At 33.1% G+C, this 27569-nt stretch overlaps 1 protein-coding gene across 8 annotated transcripts in view; it reads right to left on the bottom strand.

Moving 5' to 3' along the window:
* The window catches only part of DMD (dystrophin), a 2133401-nt gene that overhangs the window by 1278739 nt on the left and 827093 nt on the right, over positions 1 to 27569 (bottom strand). For all 8 annotated transcript variants that reach the window (XM_017548497.2, XM_037745683.1, XM_037745686.1 and 5 more), the window contains 4 exons: positions 16627 to 16806; positions 16192 to 16320; positions 14436 to 14606; positions 205 to 327 (listed from right to left, as the gene is read on the bottom strand). In XM_017548497.2, coding sequence (XP_017403986.1) covers positions 205 to 327; positions 14436 to 14606; positions 16192 to 16320; positions 16627 to 16806 — 603 coding nt within the window. The remainder of the gene's footprint in view (positions 1 to 204; positions 328 to 14435; positions 14607 to 16191; positions 16321 to 16626; positions 16807 to 27569) is intronic.

Genomic DNA, 27569 nt, shown 5'->3' with positions numbered 1-27569 from the left:
TGCTCCTATATTATCATACCATAGTAATTCGGCATTCGTAATAAAAGGTCAACAAGAATACTATGCATTTATAAAAATCATTAGAATCATAAAATGTGTAAGATGTGTTCTGAAAATTCAGTTGGAGACTTGAGTTATCTAATCTCCTTCCAAATATTTATTTTCACTCCTAGTTCATTCACACTTTTATCACAACCAATTTACCATATCTTTATTGAAGTCTTCCTCTTTCAGATTCACCCCCTGCTGAATTTCAGCCTCCAGTGGTTCAAGCAATTTTTGTATATCTGAGTTAAACTGCTCCAATTCCTTCAAAGGAATGGAGGCCTAAAAAAAAAGATAGTGCTAATTTAAATCAAAATTACTTTTTATTAGAAACATAAACCAAAAGAAATACATTTATTCAACCTCCTGCTGCCAAACTAATCACATGCATTATGTTGCCATATTATGTTTTATGAAAGATTTTGAAATACAACTGGAAAAGTACCTGATGATGCAAATAAGAAGAAACATTTAACATCACCAGAGCTGAACATACAGGCAAGATAGTACAATTCATCATGTGGTGATATCAACAACAGTCAATTTACATATACATTCGAATGGGCTAAATTTTAATATTCGAAAGTCAAATTTGATTGTATTTAAATATTCTGACATAAATACATTTGGGTAAATATGTCTTATCAGAAATTGCCTCGTTCATCAAATAACAGTAACGTCAGATAGAAATGTAGAATTGTCATCTTATCCTTAGAAAAACTACATGGCAATCTGCTCATATGTTTTTAAATGACATTTTTAGCATAGCAAAATTGATAAGCATACTCTCTTCTAAGACAAACAATGCCATTAGCTTGCCTTAGGAACACTTTTGTTTGTTGGTGCAAATAAATTCAAATGAATGAACCCAAATATATTTCACATAAAGAATCTATGCTTTTCAACGTTACAAACATCAAAGTTTTTTTACTTTTGAATTGATAATGACCAGCCAAAATTTAAATCCCTTGATTTTCTAAACAAAACCCCTGAAAAGGAGTAATAAGTGAAAAGACATGGAAAACCAAATATGTATTCAAAAAAAGTAAGCAATATTTAGTTATTAGATTAAAATTCTGTTAATAAAATACATGGATACTCTCTTGATCTTTATTCTGTATTTCTTTCCATTAAACACTAGAAAATATTTAATATGTGATAGCTTTTGCAAACCCATAAATGACATACAGAAATCTGATTTCCTTTCAGAGCTAAAACTTTTTACTTTTGTAAAACCAATTCAGGAATAATCCCCCCAGTGTCATATGCCAGGATGATTACATTCATCAAGTTTGGTCCCCACTTGATGAATGTACTTTCCCCAGTCACATTCCCAGGCAGAGGCTGAATTTTTATTAGTTGGCAACTTCTGGGGGACAATACGGATAAGTGTAAAGGCAAAACTAAATATCTAAAAGTAATCTGTTACTATTGAAGAAGTGAATAATCAAAAGCTATTCATGAGGACATGATGCTCATAAGCAACAGGAATAACCACATATCTTCTAGGTACTTCTACACAACCCTGAAAGGATTTATGAGATAAATTTAAGACATATTATGGTACCAGTTTTTAAATCCTAGTGCTCATTTGCCATTTGAAATATTTTAAGAGTTACTTGAACCAGCATAGTTTGGTACTGCTATAAACGTGCTTAAAGAATGTTTCAATTTCTGGATTAGCAACTACTGTACTTTAAAACATACATTACTTAGATGATGGTAAAAGTAAAAAGATTAACATCCTTTAGAATCATAACTATCCAATAACAATTTGGTGATATTTGATGTTATCAAATGGTTGTTCACATTTGCTAATATTTAATGAGAGCAACTGTGTTCTATGTGAGTTTGCGAATATATAATGATAAACACTGTTTAAAATAAATTGCGTACTTGGATATCAGAAGAACATAGGTCTATTTGAAGTCAGATTTACCTGTTTTATTCCAACTGCTGCTTTTCTAGCTCATTTCTCCATAAATTTAACTTCTATGAATTTAAGATATAATTTTTTCTGTAAATGCAATGATTTTTATATCTTCCAAATCTTCACCCTAAGCTGTTATCTCACTTTTGAATTCCCACCAAGATTCTCCAACAGCCAGCTGAATTTTCACTTCAAGTTTGACAAGTGTAGAATGGAGTTCATTATTTTTCCCCCAAACTACTTACAACAATAACTTCCCTAGTTCTGTTAATAGAAGACCATTTCTCTCAGTTATTCAGGCGTAAAATGTAAGTCATGTTACTCTTGAACATTTCACTCGAATATAATAAATATCAAGTAAGTTTCAATTGACTTGCTATGATCCACTTGCTTTGTATTCCCAGAGACTCCATCTTTCATGGTCCTCACACAAAACTAAAGCAATAAGCTTTGATGTAAAATCTCCTTCAGCCAAACCAGTTGCAGCCTGTGCACAACGATCAGCTTAGTATGTTTCAAAAACCTTTCTTTGATTACGCTATTTATTTTCTGAGGAAACTTCTACATCTACTGGGTAAAAATAGAATAAAGTCCAAACTCCAGCATAGCAGTGAAGGCTTCCCCTAGTCTTGCCCCAAAGACTTTCCAGACTTATTTAGGTGTTTCTAATATAGACCTTTTTTTTTTTTTTTTTTGGTGATCTTCTGTTATGCCTCCCTCATGACCCTGAGAATGCTTTTCATCTTCTGGTGAAGAACATAAACTTCCGAATGAGAATGGATGGACTGAATCTGGGCTCTACTATTTACTAGCTGAGGGAACTTAGACAAGTTATTTATCCTCATTAAGCCTCAGGTTCTTTATTTGTAACATGGAGATAAGATGAATTTCTAACTCACAGGGCTGTTACTAGGATCAAATATATTAGAACGGTATCTGGTATACAAGAAAAGCTTCATAAATGTTGGCTACTATTATTTTATCTCAAAATTTGATGCATTCATCTAATATAAATACATCCTCTATAAATCTTGGATCTTATTTGTCTTCTCTCAAAATCCTACTCACCTACTGGCTCAGTTCAAGCCTCTCCTCCTGTGAAATCTATGGGTTTAAAGGATAAAATAAATGCTTATTGATATAATTAGTGTTTATTTTACCAAAGGATTTGACAAAATCATAAAACTGTAATGGTGAATGTGGAGGATTTTAGGTTCCAGTTTGGTAAAGTTACATAATTCTGAAGAACAAAACTAATGATTAATTAATCTGCTGCAATGTAGAAAGTGGTTTCACAGCCTTGCATTTAGTTTGCTGCGTGCAGTTTCTTTTTAAAACAGGAATTATTTGGAGACACAAAAGGCATACATCAGTGGGATGTGTTTCCTACACATCTCATGGAGATGAGCTTCTCATGTTCAACCTAGAGTCATTCCTGGTACATAGTACATATTCTTAAGCACACAATTCCTGAAAAAATCAGTGAACAAATGATTAATAATTGAGAGGCAAAATAGACATTTCAAGGAGTTTTTTTTTAATGACATGAAATTTTAAATAACACAATTTCTATGTAGAAGTTTCAAAAGATCTGACTGGATAGCATTATATGAGTATGTATGTTAATTGCTGCTCAAATGCTAAGCAATGTGATACCACCAGGTAAACACAAAGAAGGGAGAAGATGTAAAAAGAGTTTTAGCAGACACAACCAAAAAATGAGTAACTAATTATTCAGACAAGATAATGGAAAATTGTACTTCTTCAGTTCAATGTGTAGGGTCTAGATTTTCCAATAAAAGACTACTCTGCATTTCGTTAAAAAATTATGAAGATTAAGCATTTGAGTGTTTTTATTTTGTGTAGTTTCAAAGTAAATAACTAGAGTCAGTGGGCAGAAATTTTTTGGAGCCTAAACTTTTAGGTTTATATAAAAACATCTGATCAGGATTATAATTTATTAAAAACACTGATTTTAAAGTGATACTACATGTTCATAAGCAGAGGCTAGATGATGATGTATTCAGTCACATTTTAGAAACAAGATCCTTTTCACATGGACATTTTCTTAAAATTTTATAACCTTACAGAAAGTTCTCATCTCTAAATTCAAGTAGAATTTTATAGTTGTGCAGCCAAATAGAAATATAATACAAGCCATATATATAATTTTAAATATTCTACCTGCCATAGTAAAAAATAAAACAGATAAAATTAATCTTAATGATTTCATTACACTGAGCTGTCCAAAATATTATCATATAAACTCATAATCAATATAAAAATATGAATGAAATATTTTACATTCACTTTTTCATACTGTCTTCAAAACCCACACATATTTTACACTTATTTATACATCTTAACTTGGAGTAGTCACATTGCTAAAGCTCAGCGGTTACATGTGGTTCATGACCACTTTATTAGGTAGTATAGGTCTATATTAACTAGTATAATCATAATATTGTAAAGAACCAATAGCTCATTATTACTTTTAATAAAATAGTGAGGTTTTGTTTAATAACTTTTGTTGAATTTGGATTATTCTTACAATGTCAGTCTTATTGTCTCGCATTATGTTTTCTGAGTGAAATTTTCAGGCAGTCCTCAGGGTATAGGAAAACCTATGGGAGTAGGATTGACCTTTTGTTTATGTGTATCTTAGGTTGTATCACACTAATTTCTTAGAGACTTCAATATAATATTATTTGGCTCTCAGGGATATATGCTTTGTCTCTCTAAATAAATTTTCAGTCCTTAAAGTTGGGAATATGTCTTATACTAGTCTGTGTTTTCCACTGAAAACATTGCCTTTTATTTTATACAGAAAAGGTGCTTATTACATTTATCAGTAGTTTTAGAACTACCTATATATTAATGTAGTTAACCAGTGACCAACTTTATAACCAAAATAAGTTATCAAACCAATTATTTTAGCTGGGTTATTGGCAGGATAGCACCAGCCATTTGACATCAATATGATTAATGGTCTTTGGACAGAGAGAGTTGAAAAAAAATTCATTGATTTTCTTAAGACCTCACTAGTTCACCATTAAGTTATGCCAGCTCCAAAACAGAAAACACTTTCCCACCTAAATAAAATTTTATGCGTCATTCCTTGGTCTTCACTGTCTTTGTAACTTGGAATTCTTATGCAACTTTATAAAGGAAATATATAGAAAGAATGTGTCTATAATTTAGTAGCTCATTCTTGACTCACCAAATTTTAAAACACAAAGTATATCATGCTTGCTTTTTAATTCAGAGTTATGATATATTGTCTAAAGCAGTTGAAAGCAATAACTGATAAATCATCTTAATTATTGGGTAAATTACTTGTATTGACTTTAAAGAAAATAGAAGATCACAAAAGAACTAGAATCACAATTAAATCACACAATGTTAGACAGTGCACACAAGATAGGTTTTAGATATATAGAAAATAATCAAACAAAAGTTATAATATTGTAGGAGAAAGTATATACCAAGCAGAGGTTTCAGACACTTTAAGTTTTTACTTACCTTTTCATTTTAAGAGCTTTAGCATGACTGTGCAGTCATACAAAATACATATAAATTAGAACACAGGGAAGTTTAATAAATGGATAAATGGACACATAAAGAAGAGACAGAGAAACTGAGAAAGACAACACTTTGTTTTCCTTGATTTTTTTAATGTTTCAAATTGCTTAACAACTATTAATTGTGCTTTGTTGGATTATTTAAGGATTACCGAAATTTAAGGCTTTGTTGAAGTTTTGGCATTAAAGCTGACTTTTATAACAAGTTAACAAAGAATAACAGACTGAAGAAAAGCAAGATCAATTACAAACTGATTCATTGTAAATTGAAAGCATTCAAAATTACTCAGATACACTTTATTAGTTTTAAAATGGAAGCTTTCCTAGGTTAAATATTACTTTGGCATGCATAGAAACACTAGCATAATAATGACTGTGTTTACACAGACAGCAAGTAAACATTTGTTAATCTAGACTATGGAATCTTAGTAATCATGATAAATTACCACGATATTCAAATCACACTGAAATCTAAATTGAAAATAAATAATCCAAGTGCTACAGATTGGTTTAAAATTGCTTCAAATCAATCAGTCTCCCTTTTTTATTCTGCAGCTTTTAAAATTTATTTATCATTACAATATTGGTATAGAAAAATAAGAATAATTCATGGAAACCAAAATGAAAAATTTCAAAGACAAGAAACACCCTATAATACAGAAAAGACAGACTACTGATATGATATGAAGAGTTATTTCACATCACTCTATCTGTAGAGGAAAAGAACTGATAAAAATAAGTAAGAGTACTGGAAAGATACTACATGTATACTAGAACAAATATCATTTAAAATATGATTTATAAATTTATTCTATTATTTTAAAGTTATTAGAGCAAACTACAAGAAAATATAAGAAATACTATTTTTAAAATTAAATAAATGGATTCCAAATAGTGACATTTCATTGGTTGCATTCTTTTGATACTAGTTTACCTTTAATGCTTTGATAAAAATGTGAAAATGTGACTAATTTGTGAGGCTAATTAGAGGATATTACCCAGATTTCAACTGATTTTGAATTGATGAAGTTACTTTCATACTTACACATTTTAAAATTGGATGCAAAGTATATTGATGGGTCAAGAATCTGCTGCCTACTGCCTACATTTTATAAAGTTTAACTTAGAATATTTCTCTATTTCATAATTACACGAGTTTTTGGAGTAGCAAATGAATTAAAAGGGGAAGAAATTAACTCAAATATATGAAGGAAATAAAAGCAAAAACATAACACTTTAAGTAATTTTGTATTTTAAACTTTTAAAAAATTTATTTAGGTTTTCGTTTTCCTTTTTTATTTCTTCCATTTCCCCTTCCTTCTTCCATTTCTTACTCCATTCCACCTTTTGTTCTAATTTTTAACAAAACGAGTAATTAAATCACTGTGTTTGAAGTAAAATTTGATACATTTATACTAACACACAGTAGATCAATAATAAATATTTGATGACATAGAGGCAATAAACTATGCTGAGTCAGCATATTGAAGTGGACAAAGCAATGGACTGAGATCTAATATTTTCTAACCAGTCTACCTAACTATGAGAACTTGGGCAACTCACTGACTCTCTCATAACCTCCTATAAATATCTAAAAGTCTCTAGTCCAGTGCAAAATTGCTTTCCATCTACCGATACTGATCATGGGACTAACTTTCCTTTAACAAAAGAGAATAATCAAGATTCACAAAATAGCTTTAATTATTTCAAATGTAATGCTAACAAGACTCAAATAGTTTTATCAAATGACACTGCTCACCAAACTCAATTACACATCTACTTTAAAAATATTTTATGCAATTATCAAAGGGATTTATTAGCAAAGTTTCAATGGAATTAACCTTGTTATAGGGATAACCAATTACACATGTGGAAAAATAGGCTAGCACAAAAATTCTGTTGTTAGGTTCATTTCTTATTCATTTTAATAAATTAAAATTAGCAGATATTATACTTTTTGAGTATTAATTTGTTACTATTATGTGAAGATATTAGCTGTAAATATTACATATTTAATGCTCTACCAATTATGCAATATTTACAGATCTTCACCTAAGTTTTCAGCTGTTTATTTTTTGGAGAAAATGGTACTAAAAATGAATATTTATATACCTACAATGTACCTACAAAAATTAAAAGAAGAATATTTATATATAGCAGGAATAACTGTGCCAATTAACAAACTATATTATTTTCCATCAGAGAAGGTATGAAGTTATAACATGATCAGAAAGAGACTGTGGATGGGGAAACATCAATATATTTGCATTAATAAATCTGACTACAGAAAAGTAAACTTTAATTAAAATTTTTAAAACCAATAAATCTTCATTTGACCTTCTAGATCACATGTATAAAATGCATCATTTATTTCCCACTGATGTTTAGGAGAGCCAAAATAATTAAATCACTCTTTAATTATTTTCCACATATAGAACTGTATCTTAAGATAGATTAGGCCCAATCATGTGTTTTTTTTTTCTTGATATATTCTACATTACATGGGAAAGTCACTGGATCTCTCATAGCCACCTATAAACTCGTGAGAGTCTTTTATCCGAAGAATGATTACTTTTATATCTTCTGACACTGATTGGAAGTAAAAAAAAAAATTGATAATTTATAATTATTGCAGCAATCAAACTATGAATATTTACGTATTTGATGCTCGATTGTCTAAATTTCATATGACAGTTGTAATACATATATATAGAAACTGCTACATGAATTTTAGTAGCAATTTTCAAGGCCCATATGGAAATTAAAGAACATATGGTACATATATCCCATAGCATATAAGTCTTAGTAAAGGATCAAAGTCAGAAAATAATTTCACTTTTTTCTGGTTAGCATCAATTTCAGAATAAATAATTTAACATTTCAGCTCCTTAAAACAGTAAAGTATATCTAAATCTCTAGAAAAATACAATCTAAGCAAATTTTATGTAAAAATTTCCTAGTATTGTGTAACAAGTAATTGCCTTTATTAATAGGACATACCTGAAGTTTTAGTCAAAATTATTTTGCAACTAAGTATTACAACATAAAAATATAACAATGCATTTTTTATTATTGAAATTTATGTATTTTTATTATTATTATTATTATTATTGAGATGGAGTCTTACTCTGTCACCCAGCCTGGAGTGCAGTGTCACAATCTCAGCTCACTGCAACCTCTGTCTCCTGGGTTCAATAGATTCCCCTCTTCAGTCTCCCAAGTAGCTGGGATTACAGGCACCTGCCACCATGCCTGGCCAATGTTTGTATTTTTAGTAGGTAGGGAGTTTGCCATGTCATGGTCTCGTACTCCTGACCTCAGGCGATCTGCCTGCCTTGGCCTCCCAAAGTGCTGGGATTATAGGCGTGAGCCAAAACACCAGGCCTATTATTGAAATTCATGTGCAGACTTTCCTACTCAACCAGAGTTAAATTCTGAGTCACTTTTGAGTTTATCACCTTCTTGGCACCTCTTATGTAATGACTTAACTCTAGGCTACCTCTAAACATCTCTAGAGCAGCAGTTCTCTAAGTGTGGTCCCTAGATCTTTAGCATCTATCTGACCTAGCAAAATGTTAGAAATGCAAACTCTTGTGCTCCACCTCAGACTTAGTGAGTCAGAACCTCTGAGTGTGGGGCCCAGTACACTGGTTTTAACAACCCATCCAAGTGCATAAGAAGATTTCGGGTCACTGCCCTAGAATGACAATTCCTTTCCACTGCCATAGCTATCCTTTCATTTGAGGTCATCAATGCATCTCACCTAGAGTACTGCAACAGCTCCCAAACTTCATGTCATTATTCAGTTTCAACAGCGCATGCATACACACACACACACACACACACACACACACCCCTGCATCAAGAACTCTTCATCACATACTGAATTAAGCACGAACAATTAGTCTGGCTGTCCATGACCTCTTCACACTGTGTCTAACCATAATCTTCAGCCTTATCACCCACAACTAAGTTTAATCTTCCATGTACTCTATTCTGAAAGCTAACTGAGCTCACTCTTCACTAAGCACACTGTATGCTCCTAAGCTTTCTCATAGGTTTATGCTGAATTGTTACTTCCTCTGTGTTGCTGGACTGACTGCTAAACTCACTTACCATGCACTTACTCTCAATTCAGTATCCATGAATACATCTTGCTCCACCATGAAACAGTAAGCTCCTTGAATTCAACATATCTTACCTAGCAATAGATCCCGCACAGTACCAAACACTGTTATGGGAAAATAATTTATATGGTTGATGAGTATTCATCCTGATTAATCTCTTTTCTCAAGTCTTCCTTCATTAGTTCATTTAGATCTACCTTAACTATCACTACTCCCGAATTGTTGACTCCCCTTCTCCAGCTTGGCCTCTAGAAGGATAGAGAGGGGTAGAACTGTCATAAGCAACAGGAATAAGTAATCAGTTTATTTTTGCCTTCCCTTGCCCCTTTCTATACTTTTGTCTCTTATCACCTTATTTTCCTGATAGTATCCCCTTGCCCTCAGCCATGCCACTATGCTCCCATGTCCTAAAACACAGACAGTTGAGGCAAGGACTCTTTTTCCATTGATTCTATCAATTTTACTCACGGTTCTAACATTATCTCTGATTCACTGTTATATTTCTGATCCTCCCCATTAAAACTGCCATTTCCTTACACTGATTTCATATAAATTAGAAAAAATTAAGCATTTTCAAGGCCATTGGGTTACTCTTAGGTAACCTAAATAAAATGGGAATAGGCAGTATTTTTATGCATTTTAAGGGGTGTATTTGGGACAAACTGAACTCCCTAGTACTTCTTAAATTCATCCACTTGATTATCTTTAAGGCTAGTCCTTGCCATGAAAATAGCAAACACATGATTTTCTGACTCCAGTCCATTACAGCAGAGACCATAAGAAATCAGCTATTCGTCCATTTTTTTTTCCATGAGATTTTGTCTCAACACCCCAAATCTGGCCATCCAAGTCTAATATACATAACAATGGAAATAATTATTGATGTTAATTATTTTTAACCATTTCATAGTTATACTCTAATTAATAGATTTTAAATGCATGTTGTTACATATAGCACATCATTTGATCATCATTACAATCTTTTGATTAAAATAAAACAGGCAACATCTCCCTAATTTTGTAGCTAGAAATGAGGCTCTGAGAGGTAAAGGGGCATATCCAAAATCACTAAGTAGTAATGTGCTCAGCTAGTACTCAAAGCAGGTCTTGTGGCTTCAAGTTAAGGACTTTTTGCTCTCACCATACTCTCCTCATTGAGGGCCAAAATTAACATTACAGAGAGCTGTACTTGGACAAATAAGTCCTGAATCTAACTGAGGATCCCCTTACTCATCACTTTCTGGGCTTTGAAATTCGTTGTCATGAACAGTTCTTGCTGGAGACATGGAAGTATTTTACTTTGTATTCTTCACCAAATGGTAAATCTAGATGTGAGTGAATTTTCAGGATAAGTTATCTCTCTATTCAAGGGCCCTTTACAGTTGACTTTTAAAAGGCTATACTGAGAAATTAGTGATTACAATGAGTTTATAATCTACCGGGTGTTCGATCCTAATCTACTTTTATTTATTTTTTATCACCATAGATTTTTTTCCAAGTTACTCTTCCATGCAACTTAGACATGACTGGACCATAGAAAAGTCATATTCTAACCTAATATTATCCTGTACGTATAACCCCTATTATGAAGAAGCAGCTTGATTTTGAGATCAAAGCCTACCCTTAAATCTTCCAGCACTTCCAGAACTTTCCTACTCTAAAAGCAACCACACACAAATCATTAAATGTTTTAAATTCATTATTGTAATCAACAAAAGATGATTGAATAGTCAAATTTTAGAACTAGAAGGGATTTGTGAACTAATCTAATCCAGAAATTTAAAACTATGCTCTATGAGCATAACTTATGCTTCCTGAATTCAATCACAGGAAGGAGAAAGATACAATGGCAGATATTTCCCCCATCTAGTAACTCTATTATTTTCCAATGTATTTATTTTATTTTAATTAATAACTTTATTTTGGGCAGGATACTTTTTCTTTTAAAAATTGTTAATCTATTTTAACTTCCTAATCTTATAAACAATGAAATAGATATGCAGAAAAATCCCATGTTCTGGCTACTACTGAAAAAGTTAGGCCTAAAATTCAATCTTCTAAATCCATTGTTCTCTCTGCTGAGATTACCTTCTAACTCTATTGTTCTCTCTGCTGAGATTATCTCACCATTAGTTGAACATCCCCATAAAGATGAATTAGTGTTAAACATATATTATGATTATACTAAGTATTCATTTTGTTTATAAATATATATTTCTTAAGTGTGTATCTTACACCCTTGTATCTTCTCATCACAATCTCTAGCACAATGGAAGCTCAATACCATTAGCTGATGCAATGAATATATAAGCAAAGTGTCAGATATGCTTTATTACTGTGTTTTTCGTTTCCTTATGATAATGGAGCATGATTACCTCTTCAGAGCCCTAAAATAGGGTCACTATTACACTCAGTTACCTTTACTAATTTAGAGAAAAATGAATACTTTGAAAAGTAAACATGTGATTATTTCGTTTATTAATATATAACTGAAAATATTTGGCCAGGCATGGTGGTTCATGCCGGTAATCCCAGCACTTTGGAAGGCTGAGGCGGGCGGATCACTTGAGGTCAGGAGTTCCAGATCAGCCTGGCCAACATGGAGAAACCCCATCTCTACTAAAATACAAAAATTACAAGGTGTAGTGGCGCCCACCTGTAATCCCAACTACTCAGGAGGCTGAGTCAGGAGAATCACTTGATCCCTGGAGGCATAGGTTGCAGTGAGCCGAGGTCATGCCACTGCACTCCAGCCAGGGCGACAGAGAGAGTCTCCACCTCAAAAAAAAAATTTTTTTTCATTTGAAATGTCTTATGGCTTACTCTGGTAGGGAGAATAAAAGAAGTACATCAAATGATTCACTTTATGCAAGATTTCCAGAAGTATACACACAAATTCATGCAGAATGTGAAATGAAAACTCACAAACTTATCTTGGTCACAAACTTGTATTGGCTAGGTCTGTCACGTCTGTGGTGGAGAGTAAATTCTACCCATTTTTTAATATCTCTGAATCACAATCTTGTAACACAATTTATCCCAAAATAATACCCATTTTCTCTTAAATATTCTATAGCTTAGTGATTTATTAAAATGTGCATGTGTGTGTCTATATCTTAGTAATGAAAGAGTAGCATTTTTAAATGACTGAAATAAACCTCCATAGATTGTTTAGTTATTACATGAGCCATTGATATCTCCAGAAGTAAAACAATTGTCTTTGTGAGTAACAATAAATTCTTTCAAAACTATACTCTGACAAATTTTAAGAGCCTGTCAGATTTTTTTGCAGGTGATAACAACTGACTTCAATATGTATAATTGTGACAGTTAACTCCTTAGTTCTCTTGCACTCTCTCAATCTATATGTAGAGAATATGGCCTTTTAAAGGTCAACTATATAAGGTCTCTATGTATGGAGAGAGTGCAAGAGAACTAAGTGGTTAAATATCAAAAATAACTTATGATGAATTAAGGTAAACTAACAACTTTTTAATTTGGGAAGGTGAATTTTGAAGGGTAATTGTGTGTCATGCACATAAACAATTACTTAGAATTTGTCATGTCACATTTCATTTGTTTTGAAAACTAATTTAAATATGTACTATTATATAACATGATGATACACTGTAATGCCTTAGAAAGTGTAGTAATTGTGAAACCATGGTATTCCTGGTTGCTTATATCTATCAAAATATTTTTTGAATATGTTCTTCTATTTTTCCAGAAATCAACACTTACCTGACATATTATATCATATTTTCTCAGAAATACTTTAATGTTTTCCCATTTCTGAATATTTCTAACAATTATCTATATACCTAAATACATATATTGATTTTATGTACATTTTTATATTTGAAAGCATATCATATATATTGAAAATTTATCAAACTACAGTATATAAATTTCTGGGTAATTACTGGCATTCCAAATCATCCCCAAGAGTTGCAATTCTGTAATATTATATTTATACATTTTTGCAGACTACTTATTAAATAAGATTTTGTCTTCATCAAATCATACACAAATATAAAGTTTATCATGCAAAAGTTCCATATTCCCTGGTTCTTCTTAAACAGTATAAATATAAATAGGCATATAAAATTACAAAAAATTAGGATATATATAAGCTTTGCAATGATTGGTTTTCATGGCTTGAGCATTTCATTATAGCCTAAAAAATTTTGTCTCAGTATCTGCAACTAGCAAAAGCAAGTTAAACACACACACTTGCATAACCAGTAAAGAGGTACAAACACCCTAGATCGTGCAGAATATACACAAGGCCTCATTTTGGATATTTGATCTATATTACATACAAGCAACATTGTATCAGTAGTGCTTTTGGCAAAATATATCAGTAGTGCTTTCTTTTGATGGATGACTTCTGTGCTTTTTGGTTTAATTTTTTGGCCTTTAGCATGCTATTTGTTATTTTTCTGTAGGTGATCCCTGAAAGTACATATGTAAACTGCAGTGTAGAATGCAGTTCTAGAATATCTATTGCAGAAAAAGAAGATGAGAGAGAAAGAAAGATGAGAGATGAGAGAGAGAGAGAGAGAGAGAGAGATTGATTGATTGATTTATCTCCCATTATAGTCAGTGGTAAAATTTCCTTAAATACATGTTGGCCTTCATTTTCCTTTTGAAAACCTTGCTGTGGGGTCTACTTGCCCCTTTCAGAGTACTGTGCAACCTTCGCAAGAGATCATTTAGTACTAGTTTCCACCTTGGAGTAGATCTTCCTACCTTTCCAGTCTTAATTCTGTGTGAAATGGCTGCAAATCGATGGTTGAGCTCTGAGATTTGGGGCTCTACTAATTTCCTGCAGTGGTCACCGCGGTTTGCCATCAAGTTTGCTGCTTGGTCACGTGTAGAGTCCACCTTTGGGCGTATGTCATTCAGTTCTGCCTTTAAACGCTATATTCCGTGAGCAAGAGATAGGACTTGAAGTTAGTAATTAATGAAAGTCAAGATAGAAATAGAGAGCAAAACAGAGAGAGTGTGTGAGAGAGAGAGACGGCGCGGGGGGGAAGTAAGAGTAAGCACATGCAGAAAATAGAAAGGGAGAAAAAAATTACAACGTCCATAAAACAGGAGTAAAATGAAAATGTATGTGATTTCAGAAATATAGGTCACTGTCCTTAAGTCTGATGCATGTATATTTAAAATGCTTAGTCTGAGGAAGGATAGGGATGCTTTCCTATGTTATTGCAACTATCATAATATATTCTATCTAATCTTATTATATCATTACTGAATTTAACAGTTGTGGAATAAACTAAGTATGTGCTCAGGAGGGAAAGTAGCTGAAGAACACTTTTCTATTCCTTCCTGGTACTTTCAAGTTCCTCTTTGTTTATTATATTGAGTGTTGTAAGAAAAAAAGTGGTTTTCTAACAGATACGAATTCTGTGTCACATACAGAGGAACTGAGGAATGTTCTTCCTGACCTTCCGGGTCACAGAAGTTGTAAGTTACATAACTCAGGCCTTATTATTCAAAAAGTCTTGAAGGAATTTCACTATAAGATGACATTTTGACTCTATGTCAAGGGACAATGAAGTGCACAATAGAGATCCACATCAAAATAAGTTTCAGACAATGGCATAAATGTGTTTTAGGGAAAGCCTGGAATGCATTTATAGTTTTACATTAAAGATAGATTGCAATCTGTGGAAAATATCAGAGGCATAAAAAAGAATCGCATAGAAAGAAACATAATTTTTGAGTTTTCTTTAAATTATAAAAAACTAATCAATAAAATTATCAAATATTTCAGCAAAATAAAATAAAAAATATTTATTTAAAAGAGCTGTTAAAATTCAGCTCTACCTGTTTAAGTGGGAAAGGAGAGATCATCAAATAGAAACTATGTAGTATCAATAAGATACATTTACATATTATACCTCTCATACCCTTTTATCAGAATCATTTTTTAAAGAAAATATTGTTGCCCTTGAAAAAGAAGACAGGGCATCCTAAAAATCAGTTTCAATATTAAAAGAAAGAACGCAAAACACTGTTTGCTTTCATGCAGTAAAAAATAGAAAACTCAGTTTTATGTAAGCCCAACATTAGAACTAATTACTAAGATTTGGATATAGCATAGGCAAAACATTCAGATGACAGGATGTCAGGTGGGCTGAATGAATGGTGGCAGGAGACAGTTCTTTGTGTTAGACCCAGAATTTAGTACTGCCATTGACATAAGCAGAAATTTACAATTTGATTTCAAAATAAATCTTGGAATCTCTTTCTGAGCGTAGTTTACATTGGGTATAACTAACTGAGTGGCGGGTTTGAACAGAGTTTCAGATTACAATATTCTTCGACATCATTAATTTCCATTCCAAGGGGGAATGAAGGAAAAAAGGAAGGATAAAGAAAGGAAGAAAGGATTGCTTTACTTTTATTAGGACATCCTTAGTATCTTTTGGGGCAAAGATCATTGAAAATAACTGTTGTACAATTTGAACATGACTTTTCATATTTTATTTGCTACCTTAAGCACATCTTCTTTTTGCTGGGGTTTCTTTTTCTCAGATTCATCCAAAAGTGTATCAGCCTGAATGATCCACTTTGTGATGTGGTCCACATTCTGGTTAAAAGTTTCCATGTGTTTCTGGTATTCCTTAATTGTACAGAGATATACCATGGCATTATTGGTTAGATTATAGTCTTAAGGAATTTTTCCTATGTTCTAAAACTCTAAAAAGACAATAAGAGTTTCATTCAGATTAGTTTTAAGTGATATTTTCATATAGAATATTGTAGAAATATAAAGAAAATATATTAAAATATTGTTATAGATATTGAATTAAGAGCCAGCATAAATGTGGAATTGAGACATTTTCAAACAGAAAATTATTATTGGTCACTTATGTATCTTTTCCTTGTGACTTAGAAAGTTGTAAAAGCTTCTAGCTTTTTCTCTTACCAACAAAAGATTTAACCACTCTTCTGCTCGGGAGGTGACAGCTATCCAGTTACTATTCAGAAGACTGAGTTTATCTTCCACCAATGCCTCCTTCTTGCCCAAAACTGTTTTCAAGGCCTCTCCTACCTCTGTGATACTCTTCAGGTGCACCTTCTGTTTCTCAATCTCTTTCTGAGTAGCCTGTGAAAAGGATAGCATTGACCTTCAAGTCATACATTGTAGCCTTAAGATTTAATGCTTATGAAACGGCTTTCTGTATGGTTACTAAGATTTTATGAGGTTTTAAACCTATAACTATGTATTTATGAATCATGAAAACCATACCATACACATTGCAGTTTCATTATTGGGTAACTATCAACATATATATACACACACACATATATACAGACACATACACATAAGCATAATTCATGTCTTATTTTTCATTACACATTTCATAAACATCTTGTTCAATTCAATATACTTATATTTACTTAATTTGCATATGTAGTGGCTAAAGGTAGACATTTGAAAACCCATCCACAAATAAGAAACTGCCTTTAGAAAATTCTGCAGTACAGTGATACTGTATTTGCTGCAGGGACTTTTAGCCTTCTAGTGCCATGGATCTCTTTGGCATCTGTTGAAGCTTAAGAAACTTTTCTCATAATAACGTTTTTAAAGGCATAAAGTATCCAGGATTTTAAATGAAACAATTATACTGAAATACAATATGTGAAATATTTTAAAAATACATGTGATGTAGTAATATATGTTTATTTATTAACAGGTTAATTAACAAGATCTAGCAGCAGGTCTTTAGGACAATTTCAATGTAGTGATGAGCATAACTGTTATTTTTAAGTATATACAACATCTGGAACATGTCATAAAATTATCTGTCATTTCTATTAGTGACAAAGTTATGGGTACTGCTATTACTGGGGTTTGTTACATCTATAATTGAAAAAATGCATTTGGTTTTAGGTGAATAAAAATGAGGATGTATTTTCCCCTCAATCCATTCACAGACCTTAATTATATCCATATACCCTAGACTAAAATCTCCTATGAGAACATCACTATTTCCTAAGACTTGATCTATAAAACATGAAAAAATCACATTTAACATGAAAAAAATATATGGAGTATTGATGGAAAAAGTGATCCTAGTAGAAATGTTTACTACCTGCCTGGCATAAAGCCCCTTTCCTGGTACATGGCATGGCCGACAATATGGCCACTCTGCACTCCACTGCCTTTGTGCCTGGTTCTTCCCTCGCCAGCCTAGTTAGCCAGCTGTTGGACATCCACAGAGCCAAAGCCCAACAGACCCCTTCTCCTTTCTCAATAAGGTTAACAGATACAGAGACTATGATTGGCACTTGAGCTCAAAAGCTATTTGCGAGTAGAGCTGATGTCTTAATCACAGAAAGCCAAAGCAAAACAAAATCATTGAGAAACAGCAATAACAAGAAAGTAGAGGAAGCCCACCTACAAATAATCAATTAATTAACATATAAGGAGCAACCCTGTGAGGCCAGCCTATATCTAATTTCTTAAGAAATAAATTAGAGTATGAGAGTAAGAAATTAGCTGTAGGCTGGCCTCACAATGTTGCTCTCAACCTGTCTGTTCTAGCTTTATAATATCCCTAAGCAGTCCTGTGGCTGTCTTTCTGCTACACCATGAGGTCCTGGTCCACTCAAAATCACTTCATATACTTTTTGTTTTGGTTTTGCCTTTGGCATCAAATGAACAGGGAAAATAAGTGAGGTAACAATGTATGAAAATTTTTATGTAAGACAGAATTACTGTTTTGTCAATTCTAAAATATTGTTTTCTGTTGTATTTTTCCAATATAAAAATACCTGAAATTAAGGTACTTAATGCCAAATGAACTCAACAGTCATCATGCATGAGGTTCTTCATATGTAGGTGTTATGTGTTGCACATGGATGAGTTTAGCGATTTGTAAAAGCAATTTCTTCATTTATCAGTCTTAAGTGTTGATTGAGCGCCTATTATATGGCAGTTACTACTGTAGTGGAATCATATGTAATTCTACTCAATATATTTTGGGAGATTAGAAGTATCTCATTTGTGTAGACACAGCCCTTTTAGAGCTTGACTTTAGACGGCACATAGACTAGATTTTACCCCTTTCAATACTTTGTCTTCACCTTTTTATAGTATACAACCTTTACAACCATAGATGTTAGCCATTGCTACTAGGTACTGTGGTTAAAATGGTAGAGAAGTCCCTGTCCATCGAAAACTTGTATTCCAGTATGAGTCTGTGAAAGAGATGGACATATATGCAAATGATAATTCTCTACTTACTATATTCCAGTCTAGTGGCATGTCACTGCAGTTGATTTATTCACAAAGGTAACAATTCATGAAGTTGAAGTTTAATTTATATTTGGATCACTAATTATCTCTTAAAATGTCTTCATAAAGATGACACTATATTTTAGCATCAATGTAAAAAGTTACTGTGTACATAGATCTTTGTTTCTTACATGCCAAGCAAGGCAATTAAAGGCAATGGAATTTTCCAAAACTCAGAAGAGATCAGAAAAGCTTTGAACTTAGAGGATAATATTGCACGTAGTTCCTGGCTCACAAAAACTGCTATGCATCAACATCTGGCCAAAATCCTCCAGCTTACTTAAATAATGTCCAGTGATATTCAGTTGACAGGATCAATAAAATAGGAAATGTAGATTAATTCCTAGTGTTTTCTTAAGTCCGACAAAATTGTAAATTAAAACTAAAAAGATGTTCAAGTTATCACCATCATGAACTTGTATTTGAAAAATGCAGTGATATTATGGTGGTTTATAACTGCTAATGGTCAAAAGTGATTCATAGGAAAATTTACACTCTGGAAAAAAAGAGATTTAGGGTTAAACCTTTATGTATATTATTCAACAATAAACAAGTATTCAATTATTTGTGTAAGTGCTATTTTTGGTTAGGAAAAAATATCGTGTTAATTTAGTGAGTTTCAAATTTTCCCCCTCAAATGTGTTTTTAATCAAAGGTATGACTTAAATAAGATTTAGCTTTTAAATACTATGCTGATCTTGCTTTCTGAAGATCTCACTTAAATATTAATTGACCAGGCCAGGCACAGTGGCTCATGCCTGTAATCCCAATACTTTGGGAGGCCAAGGCAGGTGGATCACTTGAGGTTGGGAGTTCAAGACCAACCTAACCAACATAACCAACATGGTGAAATCCCATCTCTACTAAAAATACAAAATTAGCCAGGTGTGGTGGCTCAGGCCTGTAATCCCAGCTACTTGGGAGGCAAAGGCAGGAGAACTGTTTGAACCTGGGAGGCAGAGGTTGCGGTGAGCTGAGATCGTGCCATTGCACTCTAGCCTGATCAATAAGAGCAAAACTCCATCTCAAAATACATAAAAAAATAAAATAAAATAAAAATAGTAATTAACCAATGTATATTAGGTGCATAATATCCAATCCGTACTGTGCTATTCATTGCCAGAGATGGGGAAAGAAGTAATCTTTGCAACCCTCACTCTAATTGTGCCTACAGTGTAGCTGCAGAAGAAAGCTTAAATGCAATAAAACAATTTGATATCATACTAGAAAACAATCACATTTTTTTTTAAACAGATGAGCCACGGCTGGAATAAGCATGAATGACTTCAAGGGAAAGACAATATTTGAAGGTGGAGTGTGCCATAAAGCATGGAATGGTTTAAATTGACTAAAGATAAAGTACAAATCAATGAGAAGACATGAAAGTTGGAATAAAAGGCTACCATAGAGGAATAGGGAATCCTTATTGTAAACTAAAAGAATACATTTGATGAGGTTGTTGCAGAACCATTTTCTTTTGCTCTAAGAGTTTCCCATAACAGAAGAATGCCTGCATCTTCAAACGTATGGAGGAACAGAGCTACTGCCTTGGCTGTTCTCTTTATATCTGTACTCGTTCCTCTCAAAGGGAGCTACTTATTTATTGGGTTGGTGAGATGGGGAGAAATAGCTGAACATGTATGGCATTTCCTCCTTTTCAAAAGCATCCAATCCTCAGCACACATGCCTTCTTCTGCCTTGTGAGGTAAGAGGTAGAGAGAGTTCCAGAAGATCTATTCTTCTGAAGGAACAAGTTCAAATTCAATGACAAAATTCACTAAATTATAACTCAGACACTTCAAGTTTCTCAATCATGTTGTCATGTGATAGCTGCTAGGATTGATTTTAAGGCTGAAGAAAAAGCAAGATTGTGTAAACTCAGTTTTAATTTGACCTATGAAATGACTGTAAGCCTACCTTCAGGAAATTCAAGAGTAGTTAAATGCAAACTACATATTTGGCATTAAGGGTTTTGGGGATAGAGGGGAAAAGGTCTGACATAAGTAAAATACAATTAAAGTATAAATTGCCACAATGTCTAACATGTTTTCATTTTCCATATGTTTAATTTGTAACATTTGAAAGCTCCAGAAAAATAGTTCAAATATTAAGCACTAACTTCCATGATTTCAAACAAATTTCCTATCTACTTCTTAGCCATAATTTTTAAATGCAACTCTAATTTCCTTATTATAAAAGAATGAGTAGAATAAGTTAATTTATTCCAGTGAAGTCATGCCCCATGTTGATAGAAAGGATGAATAATATATTCTGATTCATTCCCAACATCTACAAGTTTAATAGATTGTAGAAATTTAAGTTCAGGATTCAGCTATCAGCTTATTTCACTGATATAATAGCAAGATGAGAAAACCTTCTCAATTGGTCTCTGCTGATCAACCATCAGCATGTGATCATACCATCAGCATTTTTAATTATTTTAATGGTAGAACTGTTAAAATTATTGAAACGATTATCTGGTCCCATAGGGACACCTTTACAAATATTTTCCTTCAAGGGCAAAGAAATATAGCTCACTTAAGCTCCATTCTCTCCTCTACCCATTTCATATTTTCACAAGTTTTCTAATAACTTCTACAAATTCTCTTGGAATTTCTCAGGGACTTATATTCCTAAGATAGCTTCTCTGTCTGATCTCCTATAATTTACACCTTCTCTTTTTAAACAAATTTTATTATCTTAAGAGTCTCCTGTTCTACATGGACACAGGGAGGGGAGCACTACACACTGGGGTCAGTTGGGGGGAAATAGGGGAGGTACGGTGGGGGGTGGGGAGCTGGGGAGAGATAGCAAGGGGAGAAATGCCAGATGTAGGTGATGGGGAGGAAGGCAGCAAATCACACTGTCACGTGTGTACCTATGCAACAATTTTGCATGTTCTTCACATGTACCCCAAAACCTAAAATGCAATAAAACGGGGGAAAAACAGTCTCCTGTTCTATAAAGCCTGTCTTCAATCAGCACAACATTTATTTAACTATGTACCTTAACACCATTTCCTTATAGATTCCTCCCTTTACCAGGACTCAATTAAATTCAGATTTATTTTTAGATATTCCTTTCTCTTATGCATGCTCCCTCTAATATGAATAAAATGCTAACTAAAGCATCCATAAAAGGCATCTCGAGAGGTCCCCCTACTGAAGTGAATTCTGTACTTAGTATGTGCAAATATTATACCATTTCTGACCATAGGGAACAGGAGAGAGTTCTTTCACCTTTTAGCTACATAACATACTCATGAAAAGCAAAGGAACACATGGCCATATTACTGCAATTCTAAGATGTGCATTTCTCACATTTTAAGGATTCTGAAATTGAGATGAAACATACAATTTAGTTTTACCTTAAAAGTGGTAGTGTTTTTTTTTAATTCTCAGCAGCTGTAATCATATCAATGGTGAATCATACAATCTAACATGTCTTAAACATGAGCAAATATGATGCTAATTGCTTTTTCAGCCCCCAACATTGTTTTATCATGGCTAGAGGTTTAGGACATATTTTATAATTAGGTTAATGTGACAGAATAATATAATGATAAATTCAAAATGAACATAAAACATTAAATATGGATTCTACAGCAATGCATATTGACTTTTTAATAATAATGTATTGTTTATTAAAGAAGAATTTCATGAAAGCAGAATGAACAGAAATTACAGCTATAACTATAATGACAGTGAATAGTGACTCCAAAGGCATTTAACAGATGTTCTATTTTCTAAGTAACAGCTGCTTGATGTATTCATTGCACCAAGTTAATGATCTGCTAGTGTTATTTCACGTCACAGATAAATTACTGTGCTCACTTAAAAAAAAGATATGTAATTTTTCATGGGAATGATTGTATAACAGACTTTAGAAGTAAGTAGTAGTTCTTATGTTTTTATAGCTAAGAGGAGTGATGAGTTTAGGCAGTTATCCAGGTAATCTAGGACCAGAAACCAAATCTCCTTCAACTGTGAAAGCTGATTGTTTAAAAAACATACAAGACATGGTTGACTGAGCTGAATGTAGGTCTCATCAGACAGCTTGAAATTCATAGATCTTGTATCACATTATCCAGTGATTCTCAACTTCGCTGAATATTAGAGCGGGTTACAATCAGACCAATTAAATCAGAATTCCAGAAGTGAGACTCAGATATTGTTATGCTTTTCAAGTTTATAAGGTGATTTTGATGTGCAACCAATGTTGAAAACCACAGGCAAACAGGAAGACACATTCTAAGTTGTTATTGAGTGATACTCATCAAATTCTAGGAGTGACCTGGAAACCAAAGGATAATTGAGGAACTAAAAATTGTTCTTCCTGATGTTACATATTACAAAACTTTGTCTCCAAATGAATGTGAAAAGCATAGTAACTTGTTACACAAGTGGCTACTTAGACATAGATTATTTTGCGTTTAACACCTTGAGTCAAATGTATTAATCCCATTTGTGTGTGTGTGTGTGTGTGTGTGTGTGTGTGTGTGTGTGCGCGCGCGCGCACGTGTGTGTGATCCTCTTAGGCAACTCTTGGCATACTAAGACTCCTGTTAATAAAACAGGTGGTAGGAGTAACATACTATAGGACAATTTTTTTTTCCAGAAAATCATATTTGAAATTTTAGATGACACCATGGATACTTAGGAGTTGAATGGAACTGAGTTATTTAACTGAGTTGGAATTTTTAATGATTGAAACAAAATTAGAAATAAAAATGTTAGTGATTAAATCAGAAAATCATATAGATTAGACTTTGCTCTATTTCCCAAACATAATGATCATCAGAGAAATAAATCTCTGTTAATCACATACATATTTACTTTTCCTATGGTTATATTTGCATGCTCAATTCATATGCTAAACAATTTTGGCCAGTAATGAGATATTTAGATTGATTTACTAACACTCAACTAATCATAGTGATTTTAAGATATTAAAAAACAATATTTGAAATCTAAAATCACTCCAGTGGGGACAAACTACAGACTATAATAGGTGATAAATATACATGGCTTTTTCATTTTATTATTTTAATGAGGACTTATATTTTCTGCACTTGAAATTTAGCCATGGTTTCTTTCATTCTTATGGTAAATAATGAGTAGCTTTTTGTTATTTTAGGCTTGGATTACTCTAAAAATTACTAGAAAATAAGATTTCTTACAATAATTTGGTATAGTGGAAAAAACTGTTGAAATCAGGCATAGTGTTGGATTCTAGTTACAGTTTTGCTATGTACCAGGACTTGTATTTTCTCATCTATAAAATGAAAACATTGGATCAGATGATGTTTGTTCTAAAACTTGTAAAATTTTAAATGCACATCAGCATTTTTCTCTTTTCTCAAGAACTGCTTTGTCATTATAATTTTCAACTCAATTTACAATTCATGTTTAAACATATATTTCATAAGTATATACTATGTGTCAGGCAATATCTTATGTATATGGGAAATATCAGTGACCAAAACAGACATTTTCCCTGTCCTTTGGCCGAATGAACTATTATCACCTACATAATAGTCCAAGAGATTAGGGTTGTTATTATGATAGCTCAAGGATCTTGTGCAGTTATGGTATTCAAACTCTTCAGGTGCTAGTTATCTCCTGTAAATTGCCTTGCCATTTCCTTCCATCATCTCTATAGTTAGCAGAGTTTCTCACCTCAATCTGGAAAATTCCATTAACAGAAAAGGAAAAGTATCTGAACATTTATGGGGTGATAAATATCACTGTGATGGTTGCCACATGGCATTGCTGTTGTCTGGACCATACAGCTAGGGGTAATCCATATTTTCAAATCTTAACATTAATTTTACATTCTTTAATACTACTGATTTGAAGAAAACTGAATTCAAACATACAGTGAAAGGGCTATGTGGCTGTAGGAAGTTCCAGTTAGTATTAATAGTTTAAATTTTCAATTTCCATGATTAATCTTTTATCTCATTTGTTCATATTCTCAAATGTCTTCCTCCTATCATTTTAAAAATTTTCCCTTACCTTTCAAACGATGTGGCATACTTTTAAAATTTATTCTTTTTTTTCTATAACTGTAATTTGAAAATGTGGTCACATGGTAATAGCATTCAGGACAGTTTTCTTACCTGCAGCTGTCCCTTCAACTAATCAACCCTGACCACATCCTAGCTACTTCTGGAAGATCTCCCATTCTCTTTCTGTGGGATCATTAAGAATCTGACGCAGGATACCTAAGATATTCTTGGTTTTATACCTCTCTTCAAAGGGATGGCATCTTTAAACATCTGAAGTTGTGCCAGGCACCACCCAGTATCTTTTGGAAGTGCTACACATTCTAGTATCTATGGTTTGGAATGTGTGACTATTGAATTTTGAGCAAGAAGAAAACTTAGATGAATCATTCTATTTAGGAAAGACCAATTCTGCAACCTACTGGCCTATCAAAAGGACCCTAGAGATGCCAAACCTCTGTTGCTCATTCAAGAAGAAGACATGGCAAAAGTCTAGGGTCAAACTGGGAACGGCTTCTATATTAGCTTTCCTCTAGTTCAGGAGCTTGAATACTGTCTGTGAATAGCAACACAGTAGTTGTTGTAGGCTTTGTGAACCCTGTAGTCTGTCACAGTTACTCAATTCTGCTGTTGTAGTACAAAAGCAGCCAGAAAAAATAAGCAAATAGAAGTTGATACACCTCAATAAAGTCTTATTTATACACTGACATTTGCCTTTTTAATAATTTTAGTGTCATGAAGTATATAGTTCTTATTTGAATTTTTTCCAACCATTTACATAAAAACAATTTTTAGCCCATGGGCTGCACAAAAGAAGGTCGCTGAATGGATTAGGCCTACCAATTATAGTTTACCCATCTCTGCTCTAATTTATCTGACTCTCATCAATTTATCTTCCTCTTGGTGACAGAGACTCTTAGGCATTCTCCTCTATAGGGAAGCTCAAGAAGCTGGCTAGAATTGATATGCCTCTACTAGGTCAGCTCTTTTAATGGTTCCCATAGTAACAATAATTCTCATATTGAGGAGCCAGGACCCACAAGACTTTGAAATTCTTAGGAGAGTGAATGACTATTACAAATTTAATCCTGGTCACCCTAAGAAAGCAATTAACATCTGTGATTTTCTGACTTTTTAACAAAAGCCATTCTGACTGGTGTGAGATGGTATCTTATTTAGAGTATGATTGGCATCTTTCTGATGATTAGTACTATTGAAGATTTTTTCATATGCTGGTTGGCCACTTGTATGTCTTCTTTTGAGGAGTGTCTGTTCATGTTTTTCATCCAGTTTTTAATGGGTTTCTTTTTAATTTATTGTTGATAGGTTTAAGGTCCTTATAGATTCTGGATATTAATCCTTAATCAGATGTATAGTTTGCAAATATTTTCTCCCATTCTGGAGGTAATCTGCTTTGTGCATTATTTCTTTTTCTGTACAGAAGCTGTAATTTAATCAAGACCCTTTTGTCAATTTTTGTTTTTGTTGAATTTGCTGTTGAAGTCCTAGTCATAAATTCTTTGCCTAAGCCAGTGTCCAGAATAATTTTTCTTAGGTTTTCTTCTAGGATTTTTAGTAGTTTGATGGCTTACATTTAAGACTTTAATCCATGTTAACTTTTGTATATGGTGAGAGGTAGGAGTCCAGGTTCATTCTTCTGCATATGGGTAGCCAGCTATCCCAGCAGCATTTAATGAGTCATTTGTCCTTTCCCTGTTACTTTTTTTTTTTTGCCAACTTGGTTAAAAATCAGTTGGCTGTAGCTGTGCAGTTTTATTTCTGAGTTCTTTATTCTATTTCACTGATCTATGTGTCTATATTTGTAATAGTATTATGCTGCTTGGGTTACTACAACTTTGTAGTATAGTTTGAAGTGAGGCAATGTGATGCCTTCAACTTTGTTATTTTGGCTTAGGATTGCTTTGGCTATTCTGGCTCTTTTGGTTCTGTATGAATTTTAGAATTGTTACACAATACACCCATGTAACAAACCTGCATTTGTAACACCCAAATCTAAAGTAATTTTTAAAAGAAAGTAATTGAGAAACAGAGAAAGGGATATGGAGCTTTTTGCACCCTTTTCTTGTTTACAAAATGGAAAATAAGATCATTTTCAGAGGACCTTCAGTTCTGATGTTACCTCACCCAGTGACTTACAGATCTGTCCTTTCTAATAACGATTCCCTCTGAACAGAGGTGTTCTTAAGGATAGTACAACTGCACTGCTGCCACACAAACTGACCATTCACAGGCTAGATTTAGTTCCACTTTGATGAAAATTCTCAATTCTCAGTTTGCACTATTTACTCCCTTGACTCTATTTTCACAAGGGAATCACTGATAAGATTCTGTAAGTCATGCTTCAATGTAGATAATAAGGTCAACAAACCCACAGAAACATCCTCTTAAAAAACTGGGAAGACAATGTTCCTTATTCATCTCAGTGAAATTAATCTGCTAGGTTCCTGTCTTGTTGCTCAATCAGCATGAGAATCTTTTGCCAAATGAGAAGTGGCCATATTCATTTGAAACCAATAATTTCATCAAGTAGGTATTTCTT

Source organism: Cebus imitator, unplaced genomic scaffold (assembly GCF_001604975.1).
Source record: "Cebus imitator isolate Cc_AM_T3 unplaced genomic scaffold, Cebus_imitator-1.0 Scaffold208, whole genome shotgun sequence".
Lineage (NCBI taxonomy): Eukaryota > Metazoa > Chordata > Mammalia > Primates > Cebidae > Cebus > Cebus imitator.
Note: the sequence above shows the minus strand (reverse complement) of the source record. Positions and strands in the feature narration are given on the sequence as shown.